The sequence below is a fragment of the Leptosomus discolor genome, chromosome 14 (assembly GCF_034619465.1).
Source record: "Leptosomus discolor isolate bLepDis1 chromosome 14, bLepDis1.hap2, whole genome shotgun sequence".
Taxonomy (NCBI): Eukaryota; Metazoa; Chordata; class Aves; order Leptosomiformes; family Leptosomidae; genus Leptosomus; species Leptosomus discolor.
In genome coordinates, this window is record NC_141404.1 from 16659354 (window position 1) to 16677382 (window position 18029).

The window sequence follows — 18029 nt, forward strand, 5'->3', positions numbered from 1 at the left end:
CATGAGGGTCAGTGGCCTCATGCGGGTGACGCGTCTTTTCCTCATCGCCTGAGGACCTGGAGGTCCTTCCCCTGCCCCCCCCCCCCCCCCCCCCCCCCCCGCCCAGTGATCCCTTGTGCCCCCAGCAATGCCCTGTCCCCCTGTGATGCCTTGTCCCCCATGGGGGTATCCCAGGGGAATTGACACCCAGGGTAGTGGTCCAGCCCTCAGGGCACACACACTGTGCTCCCAGAGCGAGCCCAGTTCCAGCAGGGCTGGTGGGCACAGGGTGACAGTCAGGTCCTGGATGGTCCCTGTTGTGCCCTTGGTCCTGGCACAGCCCCATTGTCACTAACCCCTGCCAGCTCTGGGCCCCAGAAGGGACACACTGGCGTGGCACCATGCCCTGGGGACGTTTTCATGCCAAGAAGGGTCACAACCACTGGAGGAGTCTCTGGGTGCATGTCCCCAGTGGAGGGAACCCAGTTGGGGTGGACGCCCTGTGCCACCAGCCCGGGAGGATACCCATACCCTAGGGTGCCTGAGGTGAGGTGCCCAGCCACCCCAACTCACCCCACAGACAACACCGCCTTGTCACCCGTGCTGTGGCCGGCCAGGCCCCCTGAGCCTCCCTGCTCCGTGGGGACCTTCCCTTCTGCGTGCCAGGAGGGTGGTGGCCAGTGTCCCCATGCTCGGGCCAGGCCAGCACCCAAAAGCCAAGCACCACCGCTCCTCCCCAACTCCTCTTCCTGCAGAGCCGTCCTGGTAGGGGATGCTGAAGGGTCTCACCCGCATCCCTACGGCGATGGGACCCCGGGCCCGGTGTCACCATGTCCGGTTGGGACCACCGGTGCCAAAGCTGGACCGCAGTGCGCAGGGGGCCGTGTCGCCGCGGCAACCGCCGTCGCCTAGCGCCGGCTGTCTCCCGGTAACCCGTCGCTTAGCAATGGGGGATTTTTCACAGCTCGGGATGAAGAGTTGAAAGTTATTTTTAGCCCGGGCTACGAATCAATAGGCGGCTCCATCCGCCGCCCCGCGGGATGCACGCACTGGGGCCCGGCTGTGGCGGCGGGATGCTGCTGAGGGGAACGGGGTGGCCTGACCGCCGGGTCACCACCCTGCTACAGCCCCCAGGTTCCCCCCCAGTGTGCTCACCCCAGGGCTCAGCTCCTCTGGGCCCTCCACAGGGCTCAGACCCCCCTGGAACCCCCCTGACAAGGATCTGACACCCCACCCCAGGGCTCCCCCTTCTCCAGGCCACATGCAGGTGAGGGTGGGTGAGGGCAGGGCCCAGCCATGAGGACCCTCAGGCTTCTGTGGGGATCCTCAAATAGCTGTGGGGATGACCACACTGCTGTGGGGACCTTCATCCAGCTGTGAGGACCCTCATCCAGCTGTGAGGACCCCCATTCAGCTGCTGGGAGCTTCATCCTGCCATGGGGAACTCCTCCCACTAATGTGGACTCCCAGCTTGCCATGAGAACCCTTGCCTTGACGTGTGGATCCCCTCCTTGCCTTGGGCACCCCCACCTTGTCATGGGGACCCTCTTCCCGTGGTTCCCTTCCTGATGGCCTCCTTGAGCTCCTCCAGCCTCTCCAGGGCACCAGCCTGGGTGTCGAGGTGCTTGGGGGCACCAGGAGGGGACAGAGCCCATTTGGCACCCAGGTTCCATGGGTAAGGGCTGGGACAGCAGTAGTGGTAAGGCTCCTCAACTATTTTTTAAAGATGAGATGGGTGCCTACCGTAGCCACATCTCCTGTGGGTGCTCAGCTGTGCGGGAGAGCTCCCCACGCAGCCATGGGCAGCCAGGCAGTGGGGTGGAGAAAGCCTCTGAGCAGGCCTCCAATATCGCCCCCCCCCCCCCCCCCCCCCCCCCGCCCCCTCATTTTGCCTTTCCAGGAGGGTTTCTGCCTCTAGGCATGGCCCAGACTGGAGTGTTGCTGCCCTCGTAGTCACCCACCCACGGCGCAGGGCAGACGGTGCCCAGAGCCACCCTATGGGGACCCTTTGCAGGCAGCATGGGTGCCCCAGGGACCTGCCAGGGGCTTGGAGGCGGGAGAGGGGGGGATGCCCAGGAAAGGAGAAACCTCAGGGTGACTCGGCAGGGAAAGAGAGGATCACCAAAATGCACAAAGAAAGCAGCCAGGGTCCCTCCTGCTGTGGAGCCCCGAGGTGCCCCATGGGTGGCAGATGAGTCTGGGCCCCTTGGTCACCACCTGAGACAGCACAGTGTGAGACACCTCTGGAGCACACGTCCAGCTCTGGGGTGCAGCCCAAAGCAGAGCTGGACCCGTCTGAGCGGGTCCGGAGGGGAGCAGGGAAATGGCCGAGGGCTGGAGGAACCTCTCCAGAGGAGAAAGGCTGGGAGAGTTGGGGTTCTGCAGCCTGGAGAGGACCTCCTTGGAGCCTGGCGCTGCCTAGGGCCGACGGAGAGGGGTTTTTCACCAGGCCCTGCAGGGACAGGAGCAGGGGCGATGGTTCTGAACGGGAGGAGGGCGGGCTGAGGCGGGACACCAGGCAGAGGAGCGGCGTGCCCGGAGGGGCTGGGGCTGCCGGCACTTGGCTCCATCCCCGCTCCGCCGCAGACCCCCGGGGTCCCCCAGCCCGGGGGCAGGCGGAGCAGCTACCGTGCCCGCGGTCACAAGAGGGCACTGCGAGCCCGAACATCCCCGGGCCCCGCTGGCCGGAGCGGGGCGAGGGTGGCCCGCGGCCAAGCCGGGAGCCCGGAGCTGCCCGGGACCCGCTGCAGGGGCCGGGGGCTTCCCCTGCTCCCCTGCTCCCCTGCTCGGGCAGCTCCCGGGCGCCAGCCCCATGGGGGCCACCGTCCCTGCGGCAGCCGGGGGACAAGGAGGGGACACGGCGACCGCTCAGAGCTCCCGGGCGCGGCTGGCAGCCGGCGGCAGCTCCGACAAAGCCCAGAGATGCTCTTCCCCATCGGGGAATGAGCGGACTGGGGGGGGTGCTGGGGCGGGGTCCCAGTCCCAGGTCAGCCCCAGCTCTGGTGGCTGCTCCGAAGGGGCTCCTGGCCCCCCTGATGGCCGTGCCCCGAAGGCGGGGGTGCCACTGGCCCAGTGGCCATGGGGAGGGAAGCCAGGGCTGGCCGAGGGGGTTTCGTCCAGCTGGTGCTGGTTTCTCGAGTGTCACCCAGTTAAGGTGGATCGGGGTGCTGCACACCCGCGCTGCGGCGGGGCCCGGGGGTGCCGGCTCGTCCTGGGGTGCCACGGTGGGGTTAGGGCAGGCTCACCGCTGGGTGCCCTTGGGGACGAGGGCACTGGCCTCCGGCCTGCAAACACCCACATCCCCCCTGCCTCCCTGCGCCCTGGGGTGTCCCAAGAGAAAGTCACTCGTGGGTGCTGAGCACCCCACCGGGCGGGGGATCAGCCTTGGTGGCAGCAGGTCCCTGGCCTAGGGACACCAGCACCTGGTGGCACCTGTGCTGCCTCACCTCTGGTGCCACCCTACCCCTGGTGCCGCCACACCGGGTGTCACACCCCATCGGGTGCCACCTCGCCTCTGGGGTCCTGGTGGAGGCAGTTTGTGGGCTCCTTGGCTGGACCCCACACTGAGCTCTGAGTGCAGCCGGCCCCACTTCCCCATGGTGACATAGGATCTGGCCCCAGGCCCCACGTCCCCCCATGCGGGGGGTCACCTGCGAGCCAGGCCCTCGAGATGAGCAACCCCACACAGCAGCCAGCAGCCGCCCCACCCCGACACCCCACCCCGACACCCCACCCTGACACCCCAACCCCCACCCCGACCCGCTCCACCTTAACCCGCAGCCCCTCCAGCCCTTCATTTTCCACGGATTCCAGCAGCTTGACTTCTTTCAGCATCATTTCATGGCCGGAGAGCTTCGAATCCCCTTCTCCCCCTGCCTCCCGCCTCCTCGACCCCCTCCCCTTCCCCCCCTTCCCCTCTTTCTTTCCACCATCCAAATTTACAATCCCTCATTTCCATTCCGCTCCACCCTCTCTCCGGGGACTTTGTTCCCGGCCTGTATCATCCCATCCCAATTGTTCGGTGTTTATTTCAAACATTTTGGCGGGCTGTCACTGGATGGAAACTTAATTAATTGTGGGGTTTGTAGTGCTGGCACAATAGCGGCTGAAAGCGGGGCGGGGAGAGATATATAAAATCCCGGGGGGCAGGATTGGAAGGGGGGAAGTGGGGGTTCGGGTATGTTTACCCCCCATGCCAGCCCCATCACCAGGTGCCTTCGCTTCCCCTGGTTAAGAAAGTGGCCCCATGGGTCGGAGGGTGCTGCTGGGGCGGGGGGGGGGGGTAGTTTGTATGGAGGTTGGGGTGCGCGTAACTCTTGGGGTGCGCAGTTCTGCAGGGGTGTAAACCAGGGGGGCTGTATGGCTTGGGGGGGTGCATAGCCAGGGGCGTGCATAGTTTGGGGGGTGCATATCTTGGGGTGTGAGTAGAGCGGGATGTGTATAGACTGGCGTGTGCGCAGCTTGGGGTGTGCTTAACTCAGGGTGTGCACAGCCCAAGATGTGCAGAGCTTGGGGTGTGCATAATTCGGGGTGTGCATAACTCAGGGTGTGCACAGCCTGGGGTGCCTGTAGCACAGGGTGTGTGTAGCTCAGGGTGCGCATGATTTGAGGTGTGCACAGCCTGCGGTGTGAATGGCCTGGGGTGTGCATAACTTGGGGTGTGCATAACTTGGGGTGTTCATAGCTCGGGGTGTGTGTAGCCTGGCGTGTCCATAGCCCCGGGTGTGCATAGCTGGGGGTGTGCACAGCCTGGGGTACCTGTAGCTCGGGTTGTGCATAGCTTGGGGTGCCTGTAGCCTGGGGTGCTGCAGCCCCGGGGTGTGCATGACCTGGGATGCAGGTAGCCCGGGGTGGGCGCAACTGGGGTGTACCCACCCTGGGGTGCTGTAGGGGTGTACCCACCCTGGGGTGCGGTAGCCCAGGCCGCGCACAGCCAGGGGTGCGCAAACTCGGGGTGCACACACCCGGGGGGGGGTGGTGTCTGTAGCCCAGGGTGCACCCGCCATGCCCCAGCCCTGCTCCCCCCCCCCCCCCCCGCCCCGCCCCCCGCCCTCAGCTCAGGTCCCCCCCCGGCCGCTGTCGACCCCAGGTGGAGAACGGCCGCCGGGAGCCCCGGGGGGGTCCGGGGATGCCCGAGGCGGGCGCTGCCGGTGCCGTCGGAGGAGAGCGGGGGGGGGGGGGGGGCGGCCCCGCCCCGCCGCCGCCATTGGCGGAAAGTTTGGGGCGCGGCGCGGGGTGGTGGCCCCGCTCCCCCCCCCCCACCCCCCCCGCCGCCGGTGCGGGCAGCGGTGCCGGCAGGGCCGGGCAGGGCCGGGCCGGGCCGCCCCGGGGCCGCCGCGGGCGCGGCCATGTGGGCGCTGCGGGCGCTGTGCCTGGCCGGGCTGGGCGCGGCGCTCGGCGGGGCCTCGGCGGATCAGTGCAGCTGGAGGGGCAGGTAGGCACCGGCACCGGGAGCAGCCTAGGGTACGGGGCTGGGGGGGGGGGGGGCCCAAGCAGATCCCCGCCTCAGCATCCCCCCCGCCGCCGCTTCCCGGTTTGCAGCCCCCCGGGAAGCTCCCGCCGCCCGGGCAGGGCAGGCTTGGGGGGGGTGGTGTCTGCCCCCTTCTCCCACCGGGCAGGCAGCGGGGAGGGGCTGCTACCCCCTCCTGCACCCGTGGGGAAGGGTCACGGGTGGGCTGCTGGGACCTGCGCCTGCCTCAGTTTCCCCACTCCTGCCTGCTCCTCCCAGCCACCCCCACGACGGATGCTGGTCCCCGGCGTGATGAGGCCGCGGGGCTCCCGGCCTCCACGGCAGCCCCTTCCCCCCTACCCCCGTGAGGCCGCCGGGTCCCCTCGCCCCTCGCCGAGGCCCGACACGCCGCTGGCCGCCGTGGGGAAGGCGCCGAGCTCCGGAACAAAGAACCGGGGCCCGCCGGGAGGGGCTGCCGCAAGCCCCCCGCGGGGGGTGTGGGGGGCCGCCGGGGCCACGAGCAGCGTGGCCGGGACAAAGCAGCCCCACGGCTGCTCCCACTCCCCCCGGCCCGGCTTTCCCGCGTGTGTGTGTCGTGTCCCCCCCCTGCTAAAAATACAGCGGGCAAGACGCGGCTCCGGGCACCGCTTACACGCGAGAGTTGGGGGGGAGGGTGTGGAACCCCCCAGCATTCCCTGGGGATCCCCCAAAGTGCGGGGATGCAAGGGAACAGGCGACCCCAAGGCCATGGGCACCCTGGCTGCGGTGGCTTGGGAGCCCACCTTGGGTGCAAGGGGGCCTGTGCTGCTGCCCCCCCCCCAGCCCCCCCCGGGGATGTGCTGGGAAACACGAGCACCCCCCAAATGATGCGCTTGCACCCCAAGTCCAAAGCATCGAGGGGTTGGTGCTCTTCCTCACGGTGTTCACCTCCGTCGAGGTGCTGCTCAGGAATGCCAGGGTGCTGCCGTGGTGGGGGGACACAGGCTTGGGGGTGGGGGGGTCCCCATCACCCGGGGGGGTCCCAGGGTGACAGCTGACGGGGGTGTTGTGCCTCGCAGTGGGCTGTCGCAGGAGGCAGGCAGCGTGGAGCAGCTCTCCCTGCACTGCGCCGAGGGCTCACTGGAATGGCTGTACCCCACGGGGGCCCTTCGCCTCCGCCTGGCCCCCCGCCTGCCCCCCACCACTGCCGCCATCAAGGGCAGGAGCCCCCGGCATGTCACTGCCTGTGTCAAACCCGCCGGCACCTTCCGGGGGGCTCAGCTCTACCTGGAGAAAGAGGGGGTGCTGGAGCTGCTGCTGCCCGAAGCCCCCCGGCCCCGCGTCCGCTGCTTCAGCTGGCTGCCCCGGGAGAAGGTGGCTCTCTTCCTCCAGGCCACCCCGCACCGCGACATCAGCCGCCGCATCGCCGCCTTCCGCTACGAGCTGCGGGGGGACTGGCTGGCCCACCCAGCGCTCCCTGCTGCCAGCCTCACCGGAGAAGGTGAGCACCGAGCATCCCGGGTCAGCCTGCCTCAGTTTCCCCAGAGTTGCCATCGCCAGGGTGTCCCCGGTCTGCATGGAGGCGAGGGGATGGAGGGGTGGATCCAGGGTGGTCCCCCACCAAGGCTGGTCATTGGGAGCCACCGCCGTGACGGGTGGTGACAAGCCGTGCTTGGCCTTTGCAGGGGCGTGCCGGCCGTGCAATGACACCGAGATCCTGATGGCCATTTGCACTAGTGACTTTGGTGAGTGCAGGCACGCCGGGTGCTGGGAGGGTCCTGGGGTCCCAGGGGAGGGAAGGAAACTCAAACTGGGAGAGCGATGGCCCCCAGGAAGCCCTGGTCTCCATGGGCTGGTCTGGCTTGGGTGGTGGCCATCAGTGTCACAGAGGTGGCTGTGGGATGGGGACAAGGATGGGAATGGGGATGGGAATTGAGATGAGGACAGGGATGGGGAGGGGGACAGGGATGGAGATGGGGACGGGAATGGGGATGGGAGTTGAGATGGGAATGGGGATGGCAATTGAGATGGGCATGGGAATGGGGATGGGAATTGAGATGGGCATGGGGAGGAGGACAAGGATGGGGAAGGGGACAGGGATGGGGATGGAGACGGGGAATGGGGACGGGGATGGGGAAGGGGATGGGAATGGGGATGGGAATGGGGATAGGAATTGAGATGGGCATGGGAATGGGGATGGGAATTGAGATGGGCACGGGGAGGAGGACAGGGATGGGGAAGGGGACAGGGATGGGGATGGAGACAGGGAATGGGGACAGGGGTGGGGAATGGGGATGGGAATGGGGATGGGAATTGAGATGGGCATGGGAATGGGGATGGGAATTGAGATGGGCATGGGGAGGAGGACAGGGATGGGGAAGGGGACAGGGATGGGGATGGAGACAGGGAATGGGGACAGGGATGGGGAATGGGGATGGGAATGGGGATGGGAATTGAGATGGGCATGGGAATGGGGATGGGAATTGAGATGGGCATGGGGAGGAGGACAGGGATGGGGAAGGGGACAGGGATGGGGATGGAGACAGGGAATGGGGACGGGGATGGGGAATGGGGATGGGAATGGGGATGGGAATTGAGATGGGCATGGGAATGGGGATGGGAATTGAGATGGGCATGGGGAGGAGGACAGGGATGGGGAAGGGGACAGGGATGGGGATGGAGACAGGGAATGGGGACGGGGATGGGAATGGAATTGGAGATGGGAATGGAAATGGGGAAGGGGATGGGAATGGAATTGGAGATGGGAACAGGAATGGGAATGGAGGTGGGGATGGGGATAGGGATGGGAATGGGGCCAGGGAAAGCTAGGGAGGATGGGGACAGGGAGGGGGACAGGGACATGCTGACACCCCTCCCTGCCTTCGCCCTGCAGTGATCCGTGGCAGCATCCGGAGCGTCTCCAACGACGCGGAGCTGCAGGAATCCGTCATCGGGGTGAGCGCCGCCCGCATCCACCGCCAAAAGTTCCCCCTCTTCCAGGTGGGGGGACGGCCAGTGGGCAGCATCCGCACCCCGCTGCGCTGTGGCGTCAAGCCGGGCCCCGGCACCTTCCTCTTCACGGGGTGGCTGCATTTCGGCGAAGCTTGGCTGAGCTGCGCGCCCCGCTACCGGGACTTCCAGCGCATCTACGAGGGGGCGCGGCGCATGCGCCAGAACCCCTGCGAGTTCCCCGTGGACTGAGCAGCTCGGGGAGGGCAGCCCGGCCCCCGTGGGTGCTGGGGGTGCTGGAGTCCCTCAGGCAGCGAGAGCATCCCCGGGGGGGGGGACGTGGGGGCGGTGTGCCGGCAGGGATGGTGTTCGGAGGCAGCGTGGCGCTTCGGTTCTCGCTGCATAGCCGGGCTCCGGCAGCACCCGCCGCTGGGCTGGGGGGGGGTCCCAGGAAAATCCTGCCAGAAGGGAAGGGGTTTTCCCGGGGGGGGGGGGCTTGCCCATGGTCCCCAGGGACCTGCCCGGGTGAGGGGTGCAGCAGCGTGGGGCAATGGGTTGGGGGCTCCCAGGGCACCAGGGTGCTGCAGGCTCGGGGTGCTGCATGCTCAGGGGATGCTGTGGGGTGTGGTGGGTCCAACACGATGGGGGCAGCCGTCCCCCCACCCCAGGAGGGCTCAAAGGTGGATGGCTGTGGCTGTGGGTGCCACGGTGGCAGGGCCGGGGATATGGTGGGCACGGTGGGGTGTGGAAGGGCCAGGAGGTGGATTCGCAATGTTGGGGGTGGAAGGGAGAGTGGCATGGTGGTGAGCCTTGCCCTGGCCCTGCCTGTAACGTGGGGCACGGGCAGGAGCTGCGGGGTGGATGCTGAGGAAGAGGAGTGAGGCTGAAGAGAGTGAGGGGGATGTGAGGTGGGAGGAAGGCTGGCATGGGGAACAGAGGTGTCCTCGGCACGGCCAGGGCAGGACCAAAGCATCAATTCAGGAAGGTGCCATGGGAGCGGGGAGAGGTCTGGCCGTGCCACCCGTCACCGCCGTGGCCTCGCAGCGGCTGCCAAGTCCTGCCGTGCCGGGTCGCTGGCGGTGGGCCATGCCGTGCCAGCTGGGGGGGGAATTTTTGACCGTGGGGGTGGGGGGGCATCGTATGTGCACTAAAGTTATAACGATACCAAATTTGTGACTTTTTTTTATAAACTAAGCTGTATTTGTAGCGTGTGTGCGTCTCCTTTTTATAAAGCCGAGCAGGATGGTTGCCAACGGGCACCGCAGGCAAGTGCCGATGCTGGTGTGTGCCATGGTGTGAAGCCGTGCCAGCTCCAACCACTGGCCCTGCCTCCTGGGGGGTTGGAAACAGCCCTACTAACTGTGTACCTATCCACAGAGCGAGATACAGTGCTGTTTCTAAATGCTGCGTCCCCGGTGTCCCCCAGGGTGGGTGCTCTCCCCGGGTACCACCGAGTGAGTGGGGCCGGGGCTGGGGGCTGTGTGGCCCCGCGCCGGGCGGGTGACCTCGGAGCCGCTGTCAGGGCTGATTCTCATCAGAGCCGCGGCCACAAGGCCTCATTGTGCCGGGCTGCGCGGCCCCAGCGTCCCAGCCCTGCCTGCTCCCGCCCCACCGCTGCCCCCCTCCATGGGGGGCTCCAGCTCCCCGCTCCTCCGGGCTGCGCAGGCGTCTCCGGATGGTGGGGAGGGGGACAGGACCCTGGCCGGGGATGGGGCATGGGACACCCAGCCAGGAATGGGACATGAGACAACTCCCCCACCCCCAGCCAGACTGGGCAGGGGACACCTGGCTGGGATTGGGGCATGGGACCCCCAGCCAGGGATCTTTCCTCCCCATCAGTGGTGCCCACAGGGGCTCAGCACTGGAAAAGCTCAGACCCTGAGCCCCCTGCCAGCCACTCCGAGCCCCCCAAACCCCCCCAAGCTGGGGTCATGGCACACGCTAGCTTGTGCTTTAATACCGTTTCAGTATTATTTCAATAACAAATACTACTGGCCAGGCTGAACCGCTGGGTATTTGGTGCCCCCACTGACCGTAACATGCTTTTCCTTGCCAAGAAACCATTTCCAAAGAGTGCTGGGGGCTTCAGAGTTTAATTAAATATATATATGTGCATAAAGTGATCTGGTTGTGATAAGATCCTGTCTGTGAGCTCATGGCTGTGAGCCTGCCCGATGCGTTCAATACGCAACACTTGTTTTTCCTTAAGGAGAGGTCAATTCTTACTTTACACTTTACTGCCAAAGGGCTGGTGCTCGTTTTGGGGCAGGGCTGGGCCCAAGGGCAGGATCCAGCCCTGGAGGGGCCGGGGGGAGAGCAATGCTCCACACTGGGCTCTCGAGGATGCCAGCGTCCCCCCTGGGTTTTGGTGGCAGGCAGGAGCTGAGCGAGGCAGGGGGAAGGGGGAAAGAGTGGGAAACCCAGCGGAGGAGGAAAAAAAATGAGGCTGGAAAAGCAATAAATGAGGTGCAAAGGGAATTGTGCTGCCCACGACATCCTCCGTGCGCACCGGGGGTAAAGCATGGCTGCTCCATCCCCACCATAACCCAGCGCATTCCTCTCGGCTGAATTACAGCGTTTAATGCGCCGAGCATCCGGCGGCTTTCTGTCCTGCAGCAGAATCTCTTGTTTTTCTTCAAATCTGTTTATTTGGGCAAACCAGCTCATTCTGCTGCAGCGGAAAGGGCTGTTATTCTGCTCGTTCACCACCACAGAGGTTTTTCATGCTGTTTTTGGTGCCCTCTGCCCTGTGTCAGGTTGGGTCGGCCGCCCTCGTTTCCCGCGACTGCCGGCTCCCACAGCAGCTGGGCCTTGGCCACGGCAAAAACGCTTCCTATGGGACCATCCCACGGGGATAAGCAGTGCCGGTGCCTCAGTTTCCCTGCTGGAGGGTGGGGCTAACAGCCCTTCCCTGCTCCTCGGGGGCTGCTGTGGCACCAGGCAGCATCCCACAGCCCTGGCATCCTCATCTCCCCAGGGCCGGTCACCCGAGCATTTCCCTGAAAGCAGAGCACAGCCCTGGCCAAGCCAAACTCCTGCCCAGCCTCTTGGCACAGAAGATGGCCATGGAGGGTAAAAACACAGTGAGACAAACTCCCTCCCGGTTCGTATTTCCTCCGCAAGAGGGAAAATATGGTGGGAGGCAGCGTGGCAGGGGGCAGGGGGAAGCAGGCTGGGGGATGCAGTGTGGCAGGGGCTGCTTTGGGAGCTGGGGGTGGTCTCTGAGGGGCAGCCAGAGCCCACACGGGATCAGAGAGAGGAGTGCAGCGGCAGGGGTCAAGGGTGTGTCCTCCCCCCACAGGCATTGTGATGACCACCCAGTATCCCTGGGGACGGTCCAGCCAGACCCTCTCCAAAAGCCCCCCTCCCTATCCACCCCCCCCCGCCCCCCCCCCCCATGCCGTGAGGGTGGGTTTGGGGGACAGCATGGAAAGCAGCACCCCAAAATGAGCTCCCTCAGTGAAAATGTGCCATGGACTGAGGTGTCTGAGCTGGGGGACACCCACCCCCTCGCCCCGGCCCAGGGAACCCTCTGGGACTGTGGACCCCTTCAGTCACGCTGCCGATGGGTTCACGAACCATGGGCACGGCAAACCTCAGAGCAGTGGCGTGATGTCCCCCGGTCCCTGTCCCCATCCCTGTCACACAAAGGCAGCCACCATTTCCCGCCATTCCCCAGCCCTTCTCCCCTCCTCTCCTGCCCCCTTCGCCCTCCTCCTTCCCGGCCGCTGGATAAAAGCCCGAACGTGTGACTCGAGGGGCACAAAGGGGAGGCACAAAGGCGGCCGGCTCTGCTCAGCCCTCCCTGCAGCCCCTGGCCCTGAGCAGGGACCTGCAGGCCTTGCCTTCACCCCGGGGATGTCCAGGCAGCCTGCCCGCTCTGCCTGCTCTGCCTGCTCTGCCTGCAGCACCCCAGGGCCCAGGAACTGCCGGGGGGGCCAGGGAATGCCCCCGAGACCAGAGCGGGTCCCCAGCAGGGTCAGGATGATGCCCCTAGGAGCAAGGGATGCCCCATAAGGTTGGATAAGGCCTCCGGGGTTACAGATGCCCCCATAAGGTTGGATGACGCCCTTGGGGCTCAGGGGTCCCCCATAGGGTGAGGACGGTGCACCTGGGGTGAGGGGTTGATGCCCCTGGGCCTGAGGGTGCCCGATCAGGTTGGGATGATGCCCTTGGGGTTTGGGGATGCCCCATAGGGTCAGCAGGATGCCCTGGCACCAGGGGATGCCCGGCAGCAGGTAGGATGGGGCAGTTTGAGCATCTGCACGGGGCAGCAGAGAAGAGACTGGGGGTGGGGGGTGGGGGGTGGGGGGTGTCACAGCCCAAGCCCCAGGTGGGACAGAGCAAGCTCTGCCCCTCAGCAAGAGGACAAGTGAGAGCCTGGCGACCCTGAGGACACCAACACCCCTCGCCCCCAACCTTGCCACCCCTGGGGGAGCTGCGCCCCAAAGCCTGGTGTGCTTTGAGCACCATGGCTTTGGTCTGGCCAAAGCCAAGCCAGCATCATCCCTGTGCCGGGGAGGGATGCTGGCAGCCCGGGCAGGACACTGGCCCGCAGTGGGGCCCCCCACGGCCCCTCACCCCGTCTCTCCCTGGTCCAACGCGCCTGCGCCAGGCGTGCCGGGCTGCCGACAGCTGGCGGGAAGGAGTTTTCCCAGCACATAGTGACAAATTCCTGGCGGTCAGGGCTGCTTTGCAGCCGCTGCGGCCCCGGCGGGGGGAAGCTGCCCTGGAAAGAGAAGGATTAAAAGCTCTTTGGCTCCGGCGGGCGCATCCCAACTGGTCCCCCTCGCACGGCCACCTGCTCGGCATGACACCCCGAGATGCTGCCGGGCACCCCGGGGCTGGGGCAGAAGGGGATGTTGTCCTCCCCCTCTGCCAGCCCCAATCTCAGAGGCCCAGCGAGGAGGGCTCAGCCTTGCCTGGGAATTGCTTCATTAATTAATTTGCTCTGCAGCATCACGGGGGGGGGCCTTGGGCTGCCCCAGGGACCAGCTCATCCCCATGGACCATCCTCCTCCTCTGCAGCAGCAGCCTCCTGTGTCGTCGTCCCCCCTCCCCCTTTTCCCCCAGCTCCGATTTCCCCTGATTTTCTGCTCACTCTGAGCCTTAACCGGCTCCACCTGCCAGCGAGCACCAGAAAATTGGAGAAATACCCGTGGCCTCCGATTTGCCTGGAGCCGTGTTGGGCCCTTCAGTGGGGCAGGGAGGGGAAAGAGACCTGGGCAATATTTCAGGGCTGTACGCAGGGTGCAGGGATGGCTTTGCCTCCCTGGTGGAGCCCCATTGCTGCTGTGGGGAATGCGTTTAACAGGGTCTGGTTGTCATTACACGCCTCGATTTGAGGGCAGAACACACATGTGCACGCGTGTGGGTGTGGGTGCAGCCTCTTTCTGAGGGCAGAAGGTCTGATTCCCACAAAAAAGGGCAAGATCGGAGCAGAAACACATGCTCGTTTTCGGCAGCTCCTCCCTCGGCTGCTACCTGCGTTGGCTCATCGGGAAAGGGGGTCTCCAGGTGGGCTGGTGCTGGGGGCCACGAGCTGTGCTGCCCCCAGGGCTGGGGAGGTGGGAACCCTGCTCCCCAATCCTGCTGCTCTGCACCCCAAAGCCAACCCCAGACCATGGCTGCCTGCAGGGTTTTCTCTACCTGCAATCACATGTGGGTGACGTCCCCTGGGAGCCCTGGGCGTGCGACGAGGCTGGTTGCCCCACGGTGAGGGCACAGGTGCCGTTGGCCATTGCAGGGACCACCCAAGGCCATCCCCGAGCTCTCAGGGGACCCCCCGATATGGTGCTGGAGGGGGAGCCCTGGAAATGTTGGCCCAAGGGGGGAGCAGTGGAGGAAGGTGATGGCTGTGAAAGCCTCGGCGAGACGATGATGGGGCAGCAAGCGCCAGCTCGGGCAGTGGAGCTGCTTGCCCCTTGTGCGTCCACGCCCCCGATTGAGTCCTCAGTGTCCCCGGGGTTGCGGTGGGTTGGGGGGGTGGTATTAATTGCGGGTGGGCAGGGGCTGTGGGCCCTGGCTGCTCCCCAGCCCCCCCAGCTTCCCACATGCTGGAATTTTCCCACAGTCACTGCTCCCTCGCAGCAGGAAACCCACCGCCCGCGCCCCTGCAGCACGCACAGCCACGCACAACTGCGCCCAGCTGTTCACAACTGCACACAGCCACGCACAACTGTGCCCGGCTATGCACACGCGCACACAACCATGTACAGCTGCACACGACCACGCACAGCCCTGCACAGCCGTGCACAAGCGCACGCAACCATTCACACCTTCGCACCACCGCACTCATCCGTGCGCAGCTGTGCACCGCTGCACAAAGCCGCGTGCGGTTGTGAGCAGCCCCGCACGACCAAACCCAGCCCCGCACCACTGCACACAGCCGTGCACAATCACACACAACCACGCACGGCCACGCAGAACCACACACAACCACCCAGAGCCGCGCACAGCCAAATACAACCCCGCGCATCCACGCACGGCCGTGCACAACCGTCCGCAGCCGTGAACAATCACGCACAACCCTGCACAATCACGCACAACCCTGCACAACTGCACACGACCGTGCCCAGCCGTGCCGCCGCAGCAGGCGGTGCCGCTCCCCGCAGCCCCGCACACAAAGACCCGCCGGAGCGGGGGGGAGCAATAGCACCCCCCACCCCACCCCCCCCCGGGGCCGGTAGCCACGGGGCCGCTCCCTCAGCCCCCCCCCCCGGTACCGGTAGCCCTGGGCCAGCTGCCCGCCCCCCCCCGGTGCCGGTAGCCCCGGGCCCGCTCCCCCAGCCCACCCCCGGGCGGGGAGCGGCGGAAGGCGGGCGGTGGGGCCGCCCCTTCCGGCAGCCATGGAGCCGGAGGAACCGGGGGAAGCGCTGTGGGGCCGGCGAGAGAAGGAGCCGCTGGGCGGGTGGGGGCTGCTGGAGCTGGCGGTGGCCAGCGGGGGGGCCGCTTGGGCTACCTGGGCCGCCCTGCTGATGCCCGGCTTCCGCCGGGTCCCCCTGCGGCTCCAGGTACCGCCGCTGCCCCCCCCCAGCCACCCCCTCAGCCCCCCGAGGACTCCCCGCTCCCGGCCCTGACCGCCTCCCTCTCCCCCAGGTGCCCTACCAGCCCGCCGGGCCCCGGCAAGTGGCGAACGCCCTGGCCCTGCTGCGGGGGCGTGCGGGGAAGACGGTGGATCTGGGATCGGGAGATGGACGGCTCGTAAGGGGGGGCAGGGGGGTGCTGGGGTGGGGGAGCTTGGGGCTGCCCCGGGATGGGTGAAGGGCAGGGAAGGGGGCTGTGCTCACCAGGAGGGCCGATGGGACCCAGGCTGCCCCACTCCTGGCTGCGGTTCTAGGTGGCCATCCTGGCTATGGTCCTGGACCATAGTGGTCCTAGACAGTCCTAGGTGGTCCTAGACGGTCCTAGGTGGCCCTAGGTGGCCCTAGATGGTCCTAGACAGACTTAGATGGCCCTAGAAGCCATCACATGCAGTGAGCAGGGTGGGAATGACCCTCTAGGAAGAAGAGCCTTTGCCTGGCAGGTGCTGAGGACCAAGTTCATGCTGTCTCCATGAGCCAGCAGGAGGGAACGAGCGGAGCTGGGCAACAGGCCCTGCCCCCCCCCAAATTGTCCCGCCGGCTCAGCGCCGAGGTTCATTTTAGTGGCAACTCTCTCTCTTTCTCCAGGTGGTAGAGGCTCATAAGCAAGGGCTCAGACCAGCCGTTGGCTATGAGCTCAATCCCTGGCTGCTGTGTCTCTCCAACTACCGGGCCTGGAAGGCTGGGTACCATGGGCAGGTTTCCTTCCTGAAGAAAGATCTGTGGAAGGTAACGGCGTCCCCAAGGTCTGGCTGTGTTCAGCGCTGGCTGGAGCTAGGTTTGCATCTCCAGCCAGGCTTTGCTGGCGGTTGCTTGCTCCTTCCCCAACCCATGCCGCTCCCAGGAGGTGGAAAAAACATCCTCCTTTCCAAGGGAACAGCAGCCTGGGCTGACTGCTGGTTTTGCAGCCTTCTGAGAGCAGCCTTGAGAAGAGGTCGTAGGTGCTGCTGACACACAGTGGCCCTCAGAGACGTGCTGCTAAAGCTGGCATCAGGTACCTGCAGCCTGACCGGAGAAAACCCAGCAGGGAACGTCGTTCTGGGATGATGTTGGAGGCAGGTGTTCTGCAAGAGGCGCTGCTTTCACACCCACACATCCCCGTCCCAGACATTGTGGAGCACCTTTGCTTCCTCCGGCACTCAGAAGATTGCCTGCAAGGCGTTGGGCTGCTCGAACAGTTCCCCCACTGTTCCGCCTGTTGCTTCTTTCATTCCCCTTTTCCTTCTCTTTTAAGGTGAATCTTTCCGACTGCCACAATGTGATCGTGTTCCTGGCCCCCAGCGTGGTAAGTCGGTCCTTTGCACCCCGACTTAGAACGTTCTGAGTGAGCTCAAGGGGTTTCCTTAGAAAAGAGAGAGAATCTGGGACAGTGGCAAAGGCTCTTTAAGGCCAAGTGGGCATCGCTGCGAGGGGGCAGTTTGGTGCTCAGCACCACTTAGATTTATAAAATCACAGAATCGTTGAGGTTGGAAAAGACCTTGAAGATCCCCAAGTCCACCCGTTAGCCCAGCACTGCCAAGTCCACTGCTAAACCCTGTCCCTCAGCGCCGCGTCTGCAGGTCTTTAAAATACCTCTGGGGCTGGTGACTCCACCGCTCTCCTGGGCAGCCTGGTCCAGGGCTTGATGACTTTTGGTGAAGGTATTTTTCCCAATGTCCAGTCTAAACCTCCCCTGGCGCAACTTGAGGCTCTTTCCTCTCATCCTGTCGCTTGTTACTTGGTCCTTGTCCCAACCGTGCACAGGGCTAGTACCAGCCCTACGTTTTGGAAGGGTCTTTGGTTGACGTTGCCTGCTTGGGGCCCACCAGCCATGCCGAGGAACTGCCCTGTGGTCCCTGGTGGCACTGCCACTACGTGACTGCTTCCTAAGGCCGCCTGGCCCTGGCTTGTCTCTCTCTCTCCCCAGAAACCTCCCCTGGCCACAAAGCTCCTTGCAGAACTCCCTGATGAAGCCCGGGTGGTGGCTGGACGCTTCCCCTTCCCCTCCTGGACCCCCACCAGCACTCTCGGGCAGGGGCTAGAGCAAGTCTGGGCCTATGACATGAAGGAGGTGCGGCGAGCAGCGCAGAGCAGGACAGAGGGAAGCCCAGCCTAACAGCGGCCTTGCTAAGCCTGGCATTGAGGGTCAGCCGCGGTAGGGGTCAGAGCCTCTCCAGTCCTTGAGCTTAGCTCAGGACAGCAGCAAGGGGGCTGCTTGGGCAGGCTTTTTCCCAGGGACTTGCAGGGTGGCAGTCCCTCCGTTTTCCAAAGAGTGAGCAGTTTGGGCAAAGCAAAGGAGGGGAAAACCCCAGATCTAGAAACCCTGGAATTGTCAGAGGATTTAAGGGCTAAATCTCCAGTGACTCTTTCTGAACATTTGCTACTTTATTTCTAGCTAATTTTTCAAAATAAACATTTGGTTGGTTCTTTTGTTGAGACTTTTGCTTTGCCTTGGAGCCGCAGAATGCTCTTGGAGCCGCAGAGCGGGCACTGCTCCCGGCCTCAGGCTTTGCTCCGCCATCCCTTTGAAGGTGGCTCAGGAGGGAGTTTGTCCAGCTCGCCTCCCACTGAAGGATCAGTTTGGCCCAGCTCACCTTATGTAACATTCTATT

The 18029-nt window shown here is 65.1% G+C and overlaps 2 protein-coding genes across 2 annotated transcripts; both read left to right on the forward strand.

Annotated features, from left to right (window-relative positions):
- The first annotated feature begins 5327 nt into the window (after positions 1-5327).
- Positions 5328-8608, forward strand: METRN (meteorin, glial cell differentiation regulator). The gene is made up of 4 exons (XM_086473158.1): positions 5328-5413; positions 6487-6908; positions 7093-7152; positions 8301-8608. The coding sequence occupies exons 1-4, from the start codon at positions 5328-5330 to the stop codon at positions 8606-8608; spliced, it is 876 nt and encodes a 291-aa protein (XP_086329284.1).
- Positions 8609-15204: 6596 nt separating this feature from the next.
- On the forward strand, positions 15205-17533 carry ANTKMT (adenine nucleotide translocase lysine methyltransferase). Its single transcript, XM_086472840.1, has 5 exons — positions 15205-15369; positions 15455-15559; positions 16027-16167; positions 16673-16723; positions 17345-17533. Exons 1-5 carry the CDS (start codon positions 15205-15207, stop codon positions 17531-17533), a joined length of 651 nt encoding a protein of 216 aa, XP_086328966.1.
- Positions 17534-18029: the final 496 nt, after the last annotated feature.